Source organism: Pinus tabuliformis, chromosome 4_1, assembly GCF_031772625.1.
Source record: "Pinus tabuliformis cultivar Carrire ecotype Pingquan chromosome 4_1, CPIR1, whole genome shotgun sequence".
Lineage (NCBI taxonomy): Eukaryota > Viridiplantae > Streptophyta > Pinopsida > Pinales > Pinaceae > Pinus > Pinus tabuliformis.
Window position 1 is genome coordinate 809,292,776 of NC_142303.1, and position 19,273 is coordinate 809,312,048.

Here is a 19,273-nt window from a genome sequence, read left to right on the forward strand (position 1 = left end):
CTTGTGAACCTATTCAGAAGGAATATGGAGGCGACCATGATCATGTGCGATAATCAGAGTTGCATCAAGCTCTTTGAGAATCCAGTGTTTCATGATAGGTCGAAGCATATTGATATCTGGTGTCACTTTGTTAGGGACTATGTCCAACGAGGAGCAGTACAGTTGAGCTACACTCCTATAGGAGAATAGGTGGCAGACATCCTCACCAAGGCCCTTGGAAGGACAAAGTTTGACTACTTCAGGGAAAAAATGGGGATGGTAAAGAACCCATTTCAGTAGCAGAAATGGGAGTGATAACAGCAAGGATGCAGAGGGAGTTGCAGTGCGAATGCAGTGTTGGTTGAAAGGACCAGCAACAACACGGATGCAGAGGGAGTTGTCGTACAGATGCAGTAGTGGCAGTAGCAGATCCATGGACAGCAGTACAGGATGCAGTAGTGCAGAGGATGTTGGGCAGGGAGGTTTAGCATCGACACAGGGACCGATGCGGGGTGATCAGGGTGATACTCAGTGAGGAGTATTACTAGAGCACAGTCTTCGCTAAGAGGGAGTGTTGATTTGGGGTAGCATCAGATGTGCTCTAGCCACGAAAATTGGTGGAGAGGCTAAAGCACATGAGATCTCCAATACCTAGAAATGGGTTGGGCAAATTCTAAACAGTTTGGGAGATATTAAAATAATTAATATTTTTAATAGAGTCCCTAAGTCTAAACTTGGGGAAAATAAAATATTAATGTGAATTAATATAAAATTGTGTTAGAAGGGTCCAAAAGTCATGGATCAAGCTAGAGTTAATCTTAGCCGTTGATCAAGGACTTAATCTCGACCATTGATGTGTCAACGAGAAAAGTATAAGAGGAGGCTTGAGGGTCACTTGGAGAACACACTGGGGGGAGACTAGTCAGTTCAATTTCTGGAGCGGGGTTCACTGAGAAATTGAACCAATGGTTTGGTGAGCAGTCAGGAGGTAACAAGTATGGAACAAGAGACAGGATTAGCCACTAGAGAATAGTGCAGAGGCATGAGAGGCAGACGCAGGGCATTTCAGGCAGATGCAGAGGTAGCAGGAGATTGCGCAGTCATTTACTGGGGCCTGCGTGGGTGATGCAGAGAGGTCCAGGGCTGACGCAATCAAGCAGAGGTTGACGCAATCAAGCAGAGGCTGACGCAGTCAAGTAGAGGCTGATGCAGAGGGCCTGAGAGCCACATAGAGGTTAGCCGGGCTGACGCTGGGATTGGGAGAAGTGTTGGAGAATTTTTTCCCTCTGTGGGTAAGCCAATTTGGCACCTTGTTGTACTGAAGAATTGCTGAATAATAAAAATCTCCCTTGCTGCACTGGGTTTCCCACATTGGGTTTTTTCGGGGACTGTTGTCCAAAATAACTATGTCAATGTGTTGATTCTTGTGCATATGTTTGTTTCTATATTACGGTGTGATATCTGCAGTAGTATTTATTTTAATGTTTATTGAAGTAATCTCATAAATAACTTATTGTGGAATAAGTAGGAAAAGTAAATCAGTGGTTGCAGTGATAGAATTTTCACATAATCTTCAAGATGTTGCAGATGTTCGTAAGTAAAATTGACTTGATAATATTGGTGAGCATGATAAAGTAAGGAATGAAGCCATGATAGGTTCTCTGATGTTATAGAAGAAGTGGTTGATCTTCCCAAATTAATAGGGGGCATGGTTAGAAGAAAAGAGTATGTTGAAATTTGGTACCGGAGGACAGGTGGTTCCCTTAGGCTTTGATCTTTGGCCTAGGGAAAAGTGTCCAAAAGAATTTAATTTTTCTCCTAAAGTGACTTTATAATTTTATAAAGTTAAATCTAATTTAAAAGTGACTTTAAGTGATAAAGTTACTAAGTCTAATTTTAAAGTAACTTTTATAAAGTAAATGAAAAATTAGAAAGGAAAAGTGACTTTGGAAATAAATGACTAAGTGGGTCTTTATTAAAGTGGGGAGAATTAAAAAATAGAAAGTGAGATTTAAATGAGCATTTAATCTCAGCCATTGATCTAAATCTATTTCAGCCATTGGATTTAGAGATCACCCAAAAGTCACTTGGATCACCCAAAAGTCACTTGGAGTTATATTAAAGGAGGAAAAGGAGGAAAAGGTCATTCATTCTTTCATGAGCAGATTGGGAGAAGGAGAGCAAGAGAGCAAGAGAGATTTCTGAGCAGGGAGGAGAAGGAGACAGCAGCTTGGCACACATTCCAAGGCAACAGTTGAGCAGATTTGTACAGCTGATTCAGCACATAGTGAAAGGCAGATTTTTGCACAAAAATCGAGGAGCAGTTTGCTGATTTTTCTGCACACAAAACAGAGGCCGTACAACATTTATTGTTGTCCTGTTTGCTGTAATTTCCAGATTGCTGTGAGGCACGGGAAAGGAGATAATTTGTAAATTTGCTTGCTGATTTTTTGTTGAATAATTCTCACTGTAAAAAGGCAATTTACAGAAATAAAGAAGAGCTCTCAAACTGGTTTTCCCCAAGAGTTGTAGGGGGTTTTTCCAGGGTAAAGTTGACCAAAAATATCAGTGTTTTAATGGCTGTTTTTGATTGCTGATTTTTAATTCTTCAATTTCCAGCATTCTGAAAAATTTCCAGAATTTGTGTTTTCAGCAATATTTATTTTTTTCAGTCTGTTAAATGTATGGTTATGGGAATGGGTATTTAACTACATGGGAGAAATAAGGAGAAACTGAAAACCGGGGTGGGAAAACAGAAATTTTTACATGGTATCAGAGCTTGAGTGCTGAAGGGCAGTTTGGGACAGCAAAAGGAAAAATTACAGTTGCTGATTTTTCACTCAGAAAATTCCAGCAAGCTGATTTTTTCATAAACAGCAGTTTTATCTTTACTACAGCAGTGCTATTTTTCAGTTTTAGGACAACAGGATGTCATTGGGATTGAGGGTGGAGGATAGGTTGGATGGGCATACAAATTACAGTTTTTGGAAGGAGAGAATGTAGAGTATCTTTGAGGAGGCAGAAGTCTGGGATATCATGGTGCATACCGCACAGAACCCTGTTGTTGTGCCCACTGATGTTACTCAGTTGGTTGAGTATAAAAAGAAGAACAATAAGGGTAAGAGGCTGATTCTAGACGGAATCAAAGACCATTGCATTCCTCATGTGAGAGGAAAGAGCAATGCCCATGAGATGTGGACAACATTGTCCAATCTCTACCAGAGTACCAATGAGAACCGGAAGATGGTCCTGAAGTAGAAGCTGAAGAACATTAAGATGGGGAATGATAGTGCAGCTGGATATCTCACAAAGATTACCAATGTGAGAGATGAGTTGGCAGCGATTGGAGAGGCCATTCCATCCACTGAGTTGGTGCGTATTGCAGTGAATGGCCTCCCCCGTTCATGGTTGAACTTTGCTGATGGGGTTTGTGCACGTGAGACCCTTCCCACATGGGAGAGGTTTTGGGATGATTGTATTCAGACAGAGATCAGGAAAGGACAGCTTGGGGCAGCCAAGCCAGTTGAGCAGGATGAGGACGTAGCACTGGTGGCAGGAGGCAAGAAAGGCAAAGGGAAGAAGCAGGCTTCCACAAGCAGTGGTGGGGGCAAAGGCAAAGGTAAAGGTAAACAGGGGAACATACAGAAGGACTATTCCAAGGTGAAGTGTTGGAATTGTCAAAAATGGGACACTATGCAGTTGTGTGTCCGGAGAAGAAGAAGAAGAAGGGGAAGAACCAGGACGTGGCAGCTTCAGCAGAGATTGAGGACTTTGCTGGTCGTTTTGACCGAGAGTTTGCGTTCACTACGTGTGAGTCCTCTAGTGCAGGATCACCTGCCACACAGGTTCAGAGGGAGCATGCTTTTCCCTCGATTAGCGGAGCATCTATAGGTATCTGGTATGTGGACAGTGAGGCTTCACGTCACATGACAGGGTCCGGGAGTACTTCTCAGAGCTTTCAGAGAGTGGCACTGATATTGAGGTAGTACTCGGTGATGACAGAGTTGTTAGAGCAGTCGGGGTGGGTACACTGACATTTCAGAGGGAGTCCAGACCTCCCTTGAAAGTGTCAGATGTTCTTTATGTGCCAGGGATGAGGAAGAACCTCATATCCGTCTCAGCTTTGGAGGACAGAGGATATGAGGTACTGTTCAGGGGAGGACAGGTGTTGATGTATCCCAGGGGCACTCCAGCTGATTCAGCTAGAGTGATAGGTGTACGCCATGCAAAGGTGTACAAGTTTGCATTCCAACCACTTTTGGCATTGAGCAGTAGTACCGACAGCAGAGCTAGCAGTTCTGAGCTGTGTGAGATTTGGCACCGCAGGATGGGACATATGTATCATGGAGCCTTGAGGACATTGCGGGAGATCACTACAGGTGTGCCAGATTTCAGTACTGATCACTTTGATACTTGCAGAGGTTGTGCGATGGGCAAGTTTGCCAAATCCCCTTTTCCCAGCAGTGACAGCAGAGCGACTGGGATACTTGATTTGATTCATTCCGATGTGAGCGGTCGGATGTCTCATGTTTCCTTGAGTGGATATGAGTACTATGTCTTATTCATTGATGATCACTCCAGGAGGACCTGGATTTATTTTTTGAAGACCAAGAGTGAGGTCTTCAAGCGGTTTCAGGAGTTCAGAGCTCTTGTGGAGACTCAGACAGGTCGAAAGATCAAGTCCTTGAGGTCGGACAATGGAGGAGAGTACACCCTTGGAGAGTTTGTTGACTATTGTGCGGAGGCAGGCATTAGGAGGGAGTTCACTGTTCCTTACAACCCCCAGCAGAACGGGGTTGCAGAGAGGAAGAACAGATCCATCATAGGGGCTGCCAAAGCCATGTTACATGATCAGGGGTTGCCATTGTTCTTGTGGGCAAAGGCCTGCAACACAGCTGTTTACTTGCAGAACAGTAGTCCGCATCGTGCCTTGGGGCACATGACTCCGGAGGAGGCTTTCTCTGGGAAGAAGCCTGATATTGGTCATCTTCATATCTTTGGATGCATTACATACTCCTATATACCCAAGGAGAAGAGGACCAAACTAGAGCCCACCGCAGAGAAGGGTATCTTTGTGGGCTACAGTGAGACCTCAAAGGCCTTTCGGATTTACATTCCTGCACAGAGGAGAGTTGTTGTCAGACGGGATGTGAAGTTCGAGGAGGACAGGGCCTTTAGGAGGTCACGGGAGTTAGAGTATCTGGATCAGCCAGACCCTCAGCAGTAGTTGAGTCAGTCGCAAGGATCCAGTGGGCAGGGATTAGGAGGATCCGGAGGTACATCTATGAGGATGTCAGGTCCATCAGTGAGCAGTGGCTCGCCGAGCTAGAGGGGTGGTGCTCCGGGTAGCATGCAGAGCAGTTCACAGAGCAGTTCACTAGGGAGTCCACTGATGGACAGTTCACACGGTACCTCAGCTTCTACAGGTTCAGGTGCAGGCAGGAGGACAGCAGACAGACAGTCAGGAGTTCAGGCTACTGATGATGATGAGGAGGAGGAGTTTCATTCTCCTATGGGAGAAGCATGCTCAGGGAAGAGGAAGCCCAAGTGGCTTCAGGACACCTTGAGAGATGCCACATCTGTTGCTGAGCCGAAGAGGCCGGTCAGAGAGAGTAGACCACCTGAGAGGTTTTGTAGTTATATGGCGATGGTTACCAGCATCCTTGACTCTGAGCCTTCTAGCTATGAGGAGGCAGCTAGCCAGCAGGTTTGGAGCAATGTTACCAGACACGGAATCGGCAATAAATCGGCGAGCCAAAAGAGCGAAAGTTTTAATCGGATTGGGAAAAAATCGGGAAAAAATCGGCAAATTCATTAAATAAAAATATACACATATATTGAATTAAAAAAACCATTTTTCATTAATATTGGGTAAAGGTATGTCCAAACAATGCATAATATCAATAGATGTCCAAAATATCATGAATAAATAAGTATCTCATATATGTTATGAGTCCACACATGATCCAAAGCACTGAGTCTTGAGTCCTTAGAAGCATATGCTTCTAAAAGTTTACAAAAAAGTTAAAAACTGCATACTAATCAGAAAAAAATCAGCAACTAAGAGTCTAAGACTCTTAAGAGTGAGAACTAGAAGCAATTCCTCCCGCTCCTTCGCTTGCTTGACTCTCAAAGTTCTCCAAGTCATGAAGGCTGAAAAGAGGAGGCTCATCTAATTAAACCCATTTTGCTGCATTTGTAGCTTGCAAATCTAACTCTTCAAGGTCAATTGGTGAATGATCAATACCTGTCATTATCATGAGACATTGAAATGTGAATTAAAATTTCACTTCGAAGTTTGAACTTTAAACTTTTAAAGTACGAACTAGATTATGAAACCTTCAAATTCAAGCTCTCGAATCTCACCTTGTATTTGTTTGTTGCGAAGTCGTAGATTGTAATGGACAAATACAAGGTCATTCAAACGCTTTTGTGTCAATCAGTTGCGCTTCTTAGAATGTATTTTCTCAAACATGCTCCAGTTGCGTTCACAACCTGAAGCACTGCATGCTTGGTTTAAGATTCGAATGGCAAATCTCTTCAAATCTGGCGTATCACTACCAAAGTTTTGCCACCAAAGACCTAGCAAGTGGTAAGGGTTTGTGAGTAGAAGACTAGAAGTACCAAATTAGTAAATAGTAAAAACTAAAAAGAAAAGAAAATTTAATAAAACATTTAACATACAAAATAAAGTTTAAACAAATTTAATGAATTGATGAAGCCTTCAAGCTGGGTACCTGGCAACATCTTTGACCTTTGTCTTATAGCACTGGTATAGGCAAACAATTTAGATGGTGTCCTATAATCTTGTAGTTGGGAAAAGACACGACTTTGTTGTTCTGGATCAGGGAAGCACCTTTCCAAGCATGTCATAAGTCCTCTGCCAACCTCCCCATCCTCATTAAATTTGCTCTTATCATAAAAATATTGTGGGTTTAAGAAGTACCCAGCAGCATGTAAGGGGGAATGCAATTGCCTATCCCAACGTGCATCTATAATGTCCCAAAGAGGCATATACTTTGTCTCATCATCCCCATATCTTCTTTTGATGGCCTCCTTTGCGAGATCCATCGCCTCATAAATGTAACCCATAGCGGGTTTGTCACCATCAACCATCCTGAAAGTTCAAGCATTCAAATTTAAAGAAATATGAAACATTGTAAATAAAAAGAAGCTTGAAATGAAATTTAAAAAATGAAAAAGTTAAAAGACTAAAAGTACTGAGAACTCTAACAAGGGACTCCGTCACAGCAATAATCTCTTCAGCATCTTTCCAGAAGCCATCATTAAACACAAGTGCAGCAATTTCGATGCCTTCAGGGGTCTTGGAATGTTTAGATCCCATCCACTCAGGTCCCAAGAACATCCTCTTCAGATTTATCTTTTGCTCAGCCACAGATTGCAAAGATATGAAATTTGTTGCAAATCTAGTCACTGCAGGTCGAACAATTTCTTTAACTTCAGTGTATATTCTCATAGTGTTTAGGACAATAGTGTGGTTGTATAGGTATTTGGTTATGGATTTTGCCTTCTCCACAACCTCATGTATCCAATGAAGCTTACCAATGTCCTCAAGCATTAAATCTATGCAATGGGCAGCACAAGAGGTCCAAAAAATAGTGGGGTGCCTCATCTCAAAAAGTCTACCAGCAGCCATATAATTCGCTGCATTATCGGTGACAATTTGTACAACATTTTCTTCTCCCACTTCTTGAACAACTTCCTCCATCATTTCACAGATAAGTTGGGCAGTCTTAACCTTATCTGAAGCATCCACTGACTTGAGAAACATTGTGCCTGCGGGACAAGATACAAGGAAATTTATTAAAGTTCTATTCCTCTGATCTGTCCATCCATCACTCATGATGGTGCACCCTGTTTCTACCCATGATGAACGAAACTCAGCTAGCACAAGCATGACATCTTCAACACTCTCTAACAACATATCTGCCCTAAGGCTCTCTGATGTAGGGGCTTTGAACCCTGGACCTGCATTAGCAATTGCATCAATCATAGCTTGCCAATAAGGACTTCTGGCACAGTGGAAAGGTATGTCAGAATAGTACCAAACGTTAGCAATGGCCTTCCTTGCCTGACTATGGATATTTTTTTTCCAACCAGTGCCATCCAAGGTAGGTTGGGAACCGGGTTTTGTGCGGGGAGCAAAAAAGGCGTTTATGTTTCCACCTCCAGTGTTCAAGGAAGGAGTTGAAGGACTGGCATGGCTTTGAGTTTGACTTGGCCTTGGAGGCATGTGTGGAAAACTTGGGAACGGCATTGAGGATTCAACAGATTGAGGTGACATGGGTCTAGTGACAGAAAAATTATCAACTCCAACATTTCCTATTTCAGCAGTTTGCTTTGCTTTCTTGGCATTATGCTGCTCTAACATTTCAAGGGCCAAGGCTGCTTGGTATTGGACATTCTCGTCAACCTTGGTGCAAATACCTATATCATGGCCAGGTATTTTTGCAAGGTGGAACTTGAATCTATAAATGCCTCCACTGCATTCCTTTTTGCAAAATTTACAAAGGAGCAAGGCTTTTCCAGGAATCTTGTCACAATAAGCCCAAGCAAAGTCCTTCTCTCTCGGCATTGTTGTTGCTTTGAACTTGTGTTTAATTTGTGGCTTCTGTTAAGATTTGGAGTCCGGCTTCTATTTAATTTGTGGCTCCTGTGAAAGACAAGAAAAAATCAAATTTAAAAATCATCCAAAAATTTAAAATATGCTAGAAATTTAAAAAAGTAAATGAAGACAGATGGACAAAACACTCATATCTGTAACTCTGACTGGGTAGTATGGGTAGAGCATTGGTCATCTGTATATGGATCAAATTCTCATACATTTCACTCCTCTGGTGTGAACCAAGATAGTCATGAAAGAAGCCTTGTAGGCTTGTACAGTATTCAGGTTTTGCTGGTAGAAATATGGTCTCTGTTGAAACTTGAATCAGCAGTGTATGGAATCATGGATCTGGTGTTAGGGAGTGTATTTCAATGACAGAGCATTCCTCTCAACTTACATACCTCGGACCTGTTTTGTGAAAGCATCCTATTGCAGATTCCAGAGTGGACAGTCATCAAACTTTGGAGATACGAGATAGCTCATAGCTCGGAATTACCTGTGATCATTGTTGCAGACTTAATTAAATTATATTCACCTGTAGCTGCTTCAAGCTCAGACTTGGTGCTACTTGGAACAGTCACCTAGGAACAGAATTGTGGCTCAGATTTGTTGGAGGGCTCAGTCCTTGAGGCACAGTTACTGTTACAGTGTTATGAATACAGTGCAGACCAACATTGTGAATTTCATTTTCTCGTTTAATAACCAACAATGAATCATGAATAACTGAGGCTGCTTGAATCATTTTATGCATATCAAGTTTTAATAGGGTCCCTAAAACCATCATCTCTGCAAGGTTATTGGTACCCCTTCTCCAGCCAGCTTTAAATTTAAAGTAATTAGTATCTGAAAAAAATAATACTGGCCTAGGGGGATCTTGATTCCATGCATCTAGTGCTGGCATGTAAGGGGGCTATCTTTGAGCATCAGGAAGTTCTCTGCATAAAAGGTTGGATCCAAAACCTTGAAGGGGGCGATCCTAGTGACCTGGATATAATATATATTCCGTGTAAATATTCTTCATGATAATCTCATTCATCTCCTGTTTATGAGGCAAGGGACTCGGAACATCCAAAGAGGTACTTGAACAGGGGTAGGTGGTCTACTTGATATATTGACTTGATCCCTCTTAACTTGCTGTAAATATCAAATTTAATCTGATATCGGTGGTCTATTTGATACCAAAGCCAACTGTCACAGTCATATAACGTATATCAAATGCGATATGGAATCTGGCAATCTGCAATAGGATGCTTTCACAAAACAGGTCCGAGGTATGCGGGTCACACCAAGTATACATATTACAAAGTATATCAAATGTACAGTCGAATAGATGCAAGCTATCGGTGAAGCAATGTACAGTCGAATAGATGCAATGCTTCTTATTATTGATGCATACCTCACACTAATGAAGTTGCAAACTGTGACGGTGACCTGAGTTTCACAAGACTCGACAGGGACTGTGCTTCGAATGCGGCTTCGTCGTTCGAATGCGCTTCGACAGGCTTCGTCGTTCGACAGGGAATGTGCTTCGAAGGCTTCGTCGTTCGAATGCGGCAATGACAAATGTTATAAACGCAAACGCGGCAATGTTATCACCGTTAAACTGTTAAACAATTCACCGATGCGGGAACGCAAACGCGGCAAACCGGAACCGACGAAAACCCTATTGAATTTGGCGGGACTCGTTAAAATCGGCAGAAATCGCGAGTCGAACTCGCGTTGACCAAGAGTTAAACTCGGTCAACGCGAGTTGACACGCCCAAATTCGAAACGGAACTTTTTGCCACCGATCCGACTTGCACTCGCGATTAATCGCCGGAATCGGCGATTCCTGTTTCACTGGTCTGGAGAGAGGCCATGCAGGAGGAGTATTCTTCTATCATGAAGAATGATGTTTGGGAGGTGGTGCCGAGGCCTGAGGGCAAATCCGTGGTTACTTCCAGATGGCTTTACAAGGTAAAGCATGCTGCAGATGGCAGCATTGAGAAATTCAAAGCGAGGTTTGTGGCTAGAGGGTTCTCCCAGGTAGAGGGAGTTGATTATGAGGAGACTTTCGCTCCCGTGGCTCGATATACTTCGATCCGCTCCATTATATCGATAGCAGTAGAGATGGGTTGGAAGATCCACCAGATGGATGTGAAGACCGCATTTCTCAATGGCTTCATACAGGAGGAGGTGTACATTGAGCAGCCACAGGGCTTTGAGGTGCATGGGAAGGAGTCCCATGTGTGCAGACTGAAGAAGGCCCTTTATGGCCTGAAGCAAGCTCCCAGAGCTTGGTACTCCAGGATAGATACATACTTGCAGGGGATGGGTTTCACAAAGAGTGAGGCAGATCCGAACCTTTACTTTATTGTGATTGGTGAGGAGCCTCTCATTCTGGTGCTGTATGTGGATGACTTGATCATTACAGGTGCAGAGAGACTCATAGAGCACTGCAAGAGAGATCTTGCGGCGGAGTTTGAGATGAAGGACATCGGCTTGATGCATTACTTTTTGGGTTTGGAGGTGTGGCAGGAGGAGGGGCATTTCTTCCTGGGGCAGGGGAAGTATATTATGGACATCCTTAGCAGATTCCACATGGAGGATTGTAGACCCATGTCAACACCGATGATCACCAACTGGAAGAAGCTTCATGCTTCGGATTCCGAGTTGGTGGATCCCACATTGTACAGGCAGCTGATTGGTTCCTTGACGTATTTGGTCAACACTAGACCAGATATCTGTTTTGCAGTCAACACGATGAGTCAGTTTATGTGTGAGCCTAGGAAGGTTCACTGGGTGGCTGCAAAACACATTTTGCGGTACTTGCAGGGGACAGTGGATTATGGTCTGGACTACAGGCAGGGAGATGGAGTGAGATTGGCAGGGTACACTGATTCTGATTGGGCAGGTTGTGCTTCTGATAGGAAGAGCACTTCAGGGTGTTGTTTTGGGTTGGGTTCAGCAGTAGTGTCATGGTTCAGCCGGAAGCAGCAGTCAGTAGCACTGAGTTCAGCGGAAGCAGAGTATATGGCCGCCAGTCTAGCTAGTTGTGAGGCCATCTGGCTTCGCAAGATGTTGTTTGGCTTATTTGGTCAGCCGTTGAGACCTTCAGTGATTTACTGTGATAATCAGAGTTGCATTAAACTCACGGAGAATCCAGTATTTCATGACAGGTCAAAGCATATCGGGATCAGATATCATTTCATCAGAGACTATGTTCAGAAGGGAGTTGTGAAACTTGAGTATATTTCCACTGATGAGGAGGTTGCAGATATTCTTACCAAAGCCTTACCACGGGACAAGCATGTCTACTTCAGAGACAAGATGGGTGTGGTGAGGAACACCTTCCTCGGTAAGAGGGAGTGTTGAAATTTGGTACCGGAGGACAGGTGGTTCCCTTGGGCTTTAATCTTTGGCCTAGGGAAAAGTGTCCAAAAGAATTTAATTTTTCTCCTAAAGTGACTTTATAATTTTATAAAGTTAAATCTAATTTAAAAGTGATTTTAAGTGATAAAGTTACTAAGTCTAATTTTAAAGTAACTTTTATAAAGTAAATGAAAAATTAGAAAGGAAAAGTGACTTTGGAAATAAATGACTAAGTGGGTCTTTATTAAAGTGGGGAGAATTAAAAAATAGAAAGTGAGATTTAAATGAGCATTTAATTTCAGCCGTTGATCTAAATCTATTTCAGCCATTGGATTTAGAGATCACCCAAAAGTCACTTGGAGTTATATTAAAGGAGGAAAAGGAGGAAAAGGTCATTCATTCTTTTATGAGTAGATTGGGAGAAGGAGAGCAAGAGAGATTTCTGAGCAGGGAGGAGAAGGAGACAGCAGCTTGGCACACATTCCAAGGCAGCAGTTGAGCAGATTTGTACAGCTGATTCAACACATAGTGAAATGCAGATTTTTGCACAAAAATCGAGGAGCAGTTTGCTGATTTTTCTGCACACAAAACGGAGGCCGTACAACATTTATTGCTGTCCTGTTTGCTGTAACTTCCAGATTGCTGTGAGGCACGGGAAAGGAGATAAGTTGTAAATTTGCTTGCTGATTTTTTGCTGAATAATTCTCACTGTAAAAAGGCAATTTTCAGAAATAAAGAAGAGCTCTCAAACTGGTTTTCCCCAAGAGTTGTAGGGGGTTTTTCCAGGGTCAAGTTGACCAAAAATATCAGTGTTTTAATGGCTGTTTTTGATTGCTGATTTTTAATTTTGCAATTTCCAGCATTCTGAAAAATTTCCAGAATTTGTGTTTTCAGCAATATTTTTTTTTTTTCAGTCTGTTAAATGTATGGTTATGGGAATGGGCATTTAACTACATGGGAGAAATAAGGAGAAACTGAAAACCGGGGTGGGAAAACAGAGATTTCTACAGAGTACATCTCCCCAATTAGGAGGGAGGGCATATTATGATGGCCATGATGGATACCTCGAAGAAGAAATCAGAAAATAAATGAAGTACTACAATGTATTAAGGATGTCTTGGTGCTGCTGAAGAAATGAAAGAAGAAAATCTTATGAATATTTGAATACGAATAACTAAGTGGCATTAAGATGATTGGGAACCCCGAAGGTTTGTGTTTACTTGTTTTATTGATTGGGGTTTGTGTTTGTACAAGTAAATCTCTCCATAATAAGGTTGAACAGTCTAGAAGCATGCTTGGACAAGTGGATATATCTAGTTTATTAGGGAGAGTTTAAGCATCTAATGGTGGATGCTTGGGAGGACAACTAGCCGGCCTGTGTGTTGATGTCTAGACCCCGAAGAGGGAGGGTGGTGTTGGTCTTGGAGCTCTGACCTTGGATATGCACCTCGATCCCTGGGTTGATGGTTAGCTATGAAGCCTGATGATATGTAGACTGGCTAAAAGCTTTAGTCCATCTTAGTCGCACTCGGATAGATTACCTTGGTTAGGAATCTAGTCCGCAACACTGAGTGTGCTAGAACTCTTCATAGTTCATTTTGGAGATCTTCCATGTACCTCTATAGATATAGGTAATTATGAATACCTCCCTAGTTAAGAGGGAGTGTTGAAGAATGTAACTAGTGTCGGTCTTCATAATTATATTTGAGTCATGATGTATTATATTTATCAAAAGAAAGAAAAATAAATTTTATTATTAAATAAATTGACTTATTAAAGCATGGGTTTCATGCTTGGGTCAATTGTTTTTAGGTCATAGCCTCCATTGCAGGCTTCTAGGGTTTATGTCAAGTGTCCTTGTCCATGTCATATTGTAAAGAACCCTTCTTGGGATTTATTTGTCAAAGAAGAAATTTTATGTTATTTTATTTTAGGTCTTCTAGGCTTCCGCCACCAAGTTGGCCTCAAGGAAGGACAAGTCGACTTCAATAGGGGAATTCGACCTCACAAGAAGCCTATATATTGAAGCAACTCGACCTCATTTGTCACTCACTCACAACAAGTTCGAATTATAGTAGCTGGAAGCAGTAAAAGGTACGAATTCCAAGGAAGAAGAAAAGGGATAGCGAAGGAGAAGGAGGTCATTATCTTGCTAAGGAAGTCAAAATTTTCTCTCTCTTGTCTCACATGTGTGAAGGAATTGACGCTGCAAGTGGGCTGAAATTGCAGTCTTGAAGCTAGGTCGAAATTCTGATGCAGTTGGAAGAACAATTTGAGGGCTGACTTGGTGGAGGTGGAAGGTCTATTGGTCTAGGGTCTCGGTCTATCTCATTTTGAATTACTGAAGGAAGAGTTCTTGATTGGGTTTTCCCCTATATAGGGGTTTTAACCCTGACTGTCCGCCTATATCTGGTGTCCCTAATCTTCATGTTTTGTTTTGATAATTGCTTGATGAAACAAAGATAAAAGAACATAAGAAAGTTAATAAGAACATAAGAGTATCACAAGTAATTATCAACATAAGAAAATCTTTCTGCCTTTCTGATTTTCTAACATGAAGATCTCTCTGTTAGCTTTTGATCAAAGACTAGTGCATTCCTGTTGATATTGGACGAATTAACTTCTATATGCGAAGGTTGATTGAAGTTTTGGGCGTATCATGAAACCTTACCTTTGAAAAGAAGACCCTAATCTGGATCAATCTCCATACACCACAACCCACTAATGCTCCGTGGCATAATATGATTCACATGAAGGCTCTTCGTTATACAATAATATTGCAACTCTAACTTTTTGCTCTTCGTTATACAATAATATTGCAACTCTAACTTTTTGTGGTGACTCGTGTGTATCGTCTTGTTGGCATTGAGGGGGCTTGTATTTATATTGAAAGTTCGTTCAGGACAAATCAATGGCTCGTTAACTGACTCACATTGCACACAAGTCTGGGGCTCATTTCTATTCACCAAAAACCTACAATAGCTCACACATATTACCATGTAACATCACACATATCTTGGTACATGGCTTCGTTATCCGACAATTGTAACAATAACTCCATTCATAAACAACAAGCTCACGCACTACACTAAGTGGTCGTGCTCTAGTCATTACAGTGATCACGTACTCTGTGGCATGCATTTGGCTATGGCAAAACAATAAGAACTTGTGGCACGTCTCAGTAGCGTATGAATCTTGATTTTTGAAGGAGCTTGTCTACACATATTCATTAGCATCATTATATAAGCTGCTTGCATCTATGATCTCGTTATGATGTGGAAATGACTTGTTCTTGAGCTCATATGTATTGCTCACATGACTCCTCTGTGGTTCTGAAACCAACTTGCAATATTTATTTTATATCAGAAGCTTGTATCCCAATGGATTGAATTTTTTTGAAAGGCGCATTTAAGAAACAAATGCTCAATCTTAGTGACTAAAATATACAGTGATGAGCATACAGTGAATTGATACATGCTGTTCGACGGTATCGTTTCTGGTTCACAACATTGTCTCACTTCATGATCCTTGGCATCAACGTATGGCACCATTTTATGATCTCGGTCTATGCAAAAGTGGCTATAGTAAAACAATGAACTATGACAACTGGAAGGTTATGATCATTATATATATATATAGCAACTGTGGATGGAACACTACGTAAAGCCAATGCATTCCTGTGGCATCATTGTCAAATGGATTGCACTATTGATGTCACGAAATAAAACATTGCATTACAGTATAGCTTGCACAGGACGGTTTCGAATAGTATAATAATTGTGTGGCATCATATGAACAATGGCATCAAAATATAACAATATCTCTGTAGCTCGCTTTCACAATAATGGTTCACATGGAGATCCTAAGACTTGTAACTCACACAAAGATCTATACTTGTGTATCATGACATATCTACAATTGAGGCACACTGAAGGCTCCCATACTTTATTGCTCACTTATTCTCTCATACATACATGTTGATAATTGTGGAAGAAATCACAGTCTTCAAATGATCAAGCACAATGTGACTGAGATCATGTTAACTGAAGCTCGATTGAAACGTGACCGAGAAACTATGATAGAGGCATTAATTTATGAAAAGCACAACATGTATCTTGGTTTAGCTGAAATTCGAGTTTCGTGGAGTATATATAGCTGATCATATACATAGCAAAATCCGAAAGCGAAGTTGCAAATATGGTAGAGAACACCATACATAGCAGAAATCTGTACAGTGGTTCTCTAAACTCGCACTAACAGTGTCGTCTATAGTGATTATATATAGAAGTGACAAATCAAGACTTTATGAGGCATATCCAAGGAATGCAGTCTTCTTCGAATAAAGATAGTACATGAAAACTGGAAACCAGATCTTTGCAAGAAGGAACAAGGTAAAATTTGTAGAGGTACGTATATGCATTTCTTGTTTGTGGAAGGGTCTAGATGCTCTCTTTTTGAAGTCATAATAACCCTAATTTGATAAATTTGACATCCTACTCTTGTACATGTATAGTTTGCTTCGTTGTACTTATTGACAAAAAAATTGCAAGTGCATAGAGAAAGCAAGCTAAGAAGGAAGAAAATCAAAGCAATGATGAGCATGATGGACCCTGAAGAAATTGATACTAACATAAGAGTCTTTCTTTTCTTGCAAAAGGAAACTTATTTTTGACATTCACGAGAAGAAAAAGTTAACCATGACAACTCTTAGAAGATATTACAGCTTGGTAATTAAGCTCGATCCTTGGACACTTCGATGCATGAAGAAAGATTCGTGAATCATAAGGATTAATGAGAAGGTCATCATGACAAGGTCACAATATGAGAAGATAACCTAAAGGTAAAGTTTGTACAACAACAAGGAAATCACTTTCATAAAAAGCTTGAGAAGGATCAAGATAATGCCTTCATTAATGTTGACAAGATGAAAGTGATGTGCAAGATTGATCACCTGAACCGTGTGACAAGTATTAAAAGATGGCTCCATGATGTTCTGGAAGGTCGAAGTTCATTGATGACATGATGATGCTAAAGGAAGAGCATGTGTAGCTACTACTATTATGATCTCGACTAGAAGAACCAAGTAAGTTGACGTTGAGAGGGAGCTTGGATATATTCCCTTTGTGTGTAAAAGAATGTGTATATCTTCTCTTGTTGAGAGGGAGTGATGATGGCCATGATTATCTACTTTATGTGTCATGCACTTTGCCAGGACTAACAATTGTATGTTTAGTGAAGGCCATAAGGAGAGAATGGAGACCGAAGAATTGGGTAAGTATCCGAAACGGGTACTCCTTGAGGATAGATGTTCCTTGAAGTTTGACCTTGATAAATAACGAATCTGTAAACCATAAGATTGAGGCATCGACCGGATCATAATGATGAGTTGTTGTACCTTTTAGGCTAATTAGCCTGTATGATGGTACTTAGGGTTGGTATCTTGGCAAGTAGCGTAGATGATACCTAGATCCTTGTTAGGGTTGGTACCTTGGCAGATGACGTAGAGGGTCTAGCCTATTGAGATGGTATCTTGGTAGGTAGCCTAGATGACACCTGGATCCTTGTTGAGTTGGTGTTTTGGCAAGTAGTCTAGATGAAACCTAGATCCCTGTTGGGTTGGTACCTTGGTAGACAACCTAGATGGTACCTAGATGCCTTGATGGGTTGATACATTGGCAATTAGCCTAGATGGTATCGATCTAAGCATTGTATATGCTAATTGTGATACTCTTCTTAGAACATTTCAACTTGAGGTCATCCTTGTACTGTTTGTACAATTATGAATACCTCCCTAGTTAAGAGGGAGTGTTGAAAGATGTAGTAGTTTCGGTCTTCATAATTATACCGCACTTTGCCAGGACTAACAATTGTATGTCTAGTGAAGGCCATAAGGAGTGAATGGAGACCGAAGAATTGGGTAAGTATCCGAACCGGGTACTCCTTGAGGATAGATGTTCCTTGAAGTTTGACCTTGATAAATAACGAATCTGTAAACCATAAGATTGAGGCATCGACCGAATCATAATGATGAGTTGTTGTACCTTTTAGGCTAATTAGCCTGTATGATGGTACTTAGGGTTGGTATCTTGGCAAGTAGCGTAGATGATACCTAGATCCTTGTTAGGGTTGGTACCTTGGCAGATGACGTAGAGGGTCTAGCCTATTGAGATGGTATCTTGGTAGGTACTAGGTAGCCTAGATGACACCTGGATCCTTGTTGAGTTGGTGTTTTGGCAAGTAGTCTAGATGAAACCTAGATCCCTGTTGGGTTGGTACCTTTGTAGACAACCTAGATGGTACCTAGATGCCTTGATGGGTTGATACATTGGCAATTAGCCTAGATGGTATCGATCTAAGCATTGTATATGCTGATTGTGATACTCTTCTTAGAACATTTCAACTTGAGGTCATCCTTGTACTGTTTGTACAATTATGAATACCTCCCTAGTTAAGAGGGAGTGTTGAAAGATGTAGTAGTTTCGGTCTTCATAATTATACCACACTTTGCCAGGACTAACAATTGTATGTCTAGTGAAGGCCATAAGGAGAGAATGGAGACCGAAGAATTGGGTAAGTATCCGAAACGGGTACTCTTTGAGGATAGATGTTCCTTGAAGTTTGACCTTGATAAATAACGAATCTGTAAACCATAAGATTGAGGCATCGACCGGATCATAATGATGAGTTGTTGTACCTTTTAGGCTAATTAGCCTGTATGATGGTACTTAGGGTTGGTATCTTGGCAAGTAGCGTAGATGATACCTAGATCCTTGTTAGGGTTGGTACCTTGGCAAATGACATAGAGGGTCTAGCCTATTGAGATGGTATCTTGGTAGGTAGCCTAGATGACACCTGGATCCTTGTTGAGTTGGTGTTTTGGCAAGTAGTCTAGATGAAACCTAGATCCCTGTTGGGTTGGTACCTTGGTAGACAACCTAGATGGTACCTAGATGCCTTGATGGGTTGATACATTGGCAATTAGCCTAGATGGTATCGATCTAAGCATTGTATATGCTGATTGTGATACTCTTCTTAGAACATTTCAACTTGAGGTCATCCTTGTACTGTTTGTACAATTATGAATACCTCCCTAGTTAAGAGGGAGTGTTGAAAGATGTAGTAGTTTCAGTCTTCATAATTATACCTCTATGTATTTTATGTAAAAAGCAAAAGGAAGAAAAAGAAAGAGAAAAAGCCAAATTACTTTCAAGCATGGGTTTCATGCTCAAATTGAATTTTATTATTATTATTTTTATTAGATAAGTATGCTCTTCATGCCTCTAGGTTTTGTTGAGTCAAAGGGTCAAAGTCCCATTT

At 41.2% G+C, this 19,273-nt stretch overlaps 2 protein-coding genes across 5 annotated transcripts in view; one reads left to right on the top strand and one right to left on the bottom strand.

Moving 5' to 3' along the window:
* The window catches only part of LOC149178694 (sulfhydryl oxidase 2-like), a 284,209-nt gene that overhangs the window by 122,705 nt on the left and 142,231 nt on the right, over window positions 1–19,273 (top strand). The gene's annotated exons all lie outside the window — the stretch shown is intronic.
* On the bottom strand, window positions 6,381–7,167 carry LOC149178695 (uncharacterized). Its single transcript, XM_089420402.1, has 2 exons — window positions 6,717–7,167; window positions 6,381–6,561 (listed from the first exon to the last, which is right to left on the bottom strand). Exons 1-2 carry the CDS (start codon window positions 7,093–7,095, stop codon window positions 6,419–6,421), a joined length of 522 nt encoding a protein of 173 aa, XP_089276528.1. The 5' UTR covers window positions 7,096–7,167; the 3' UTR covers window positions 6,381–6,418.

Coding starts and splice junctions, on each gene's coding strand:
- LOC149178695 (XM_089420402.1), bottom strand. CDS start 7,095: ATGGTTGATGGTGACAAACCCGCTATGGGTTACATTTATGAGGCGATG. Junction 6,562..6,716: donor AAGGTCAAAGATGTTGCCAG/GTACCCAGCTTG, acceptor ACCACTTGCTAG/GTCTTTGGTGGCAAAACTTT.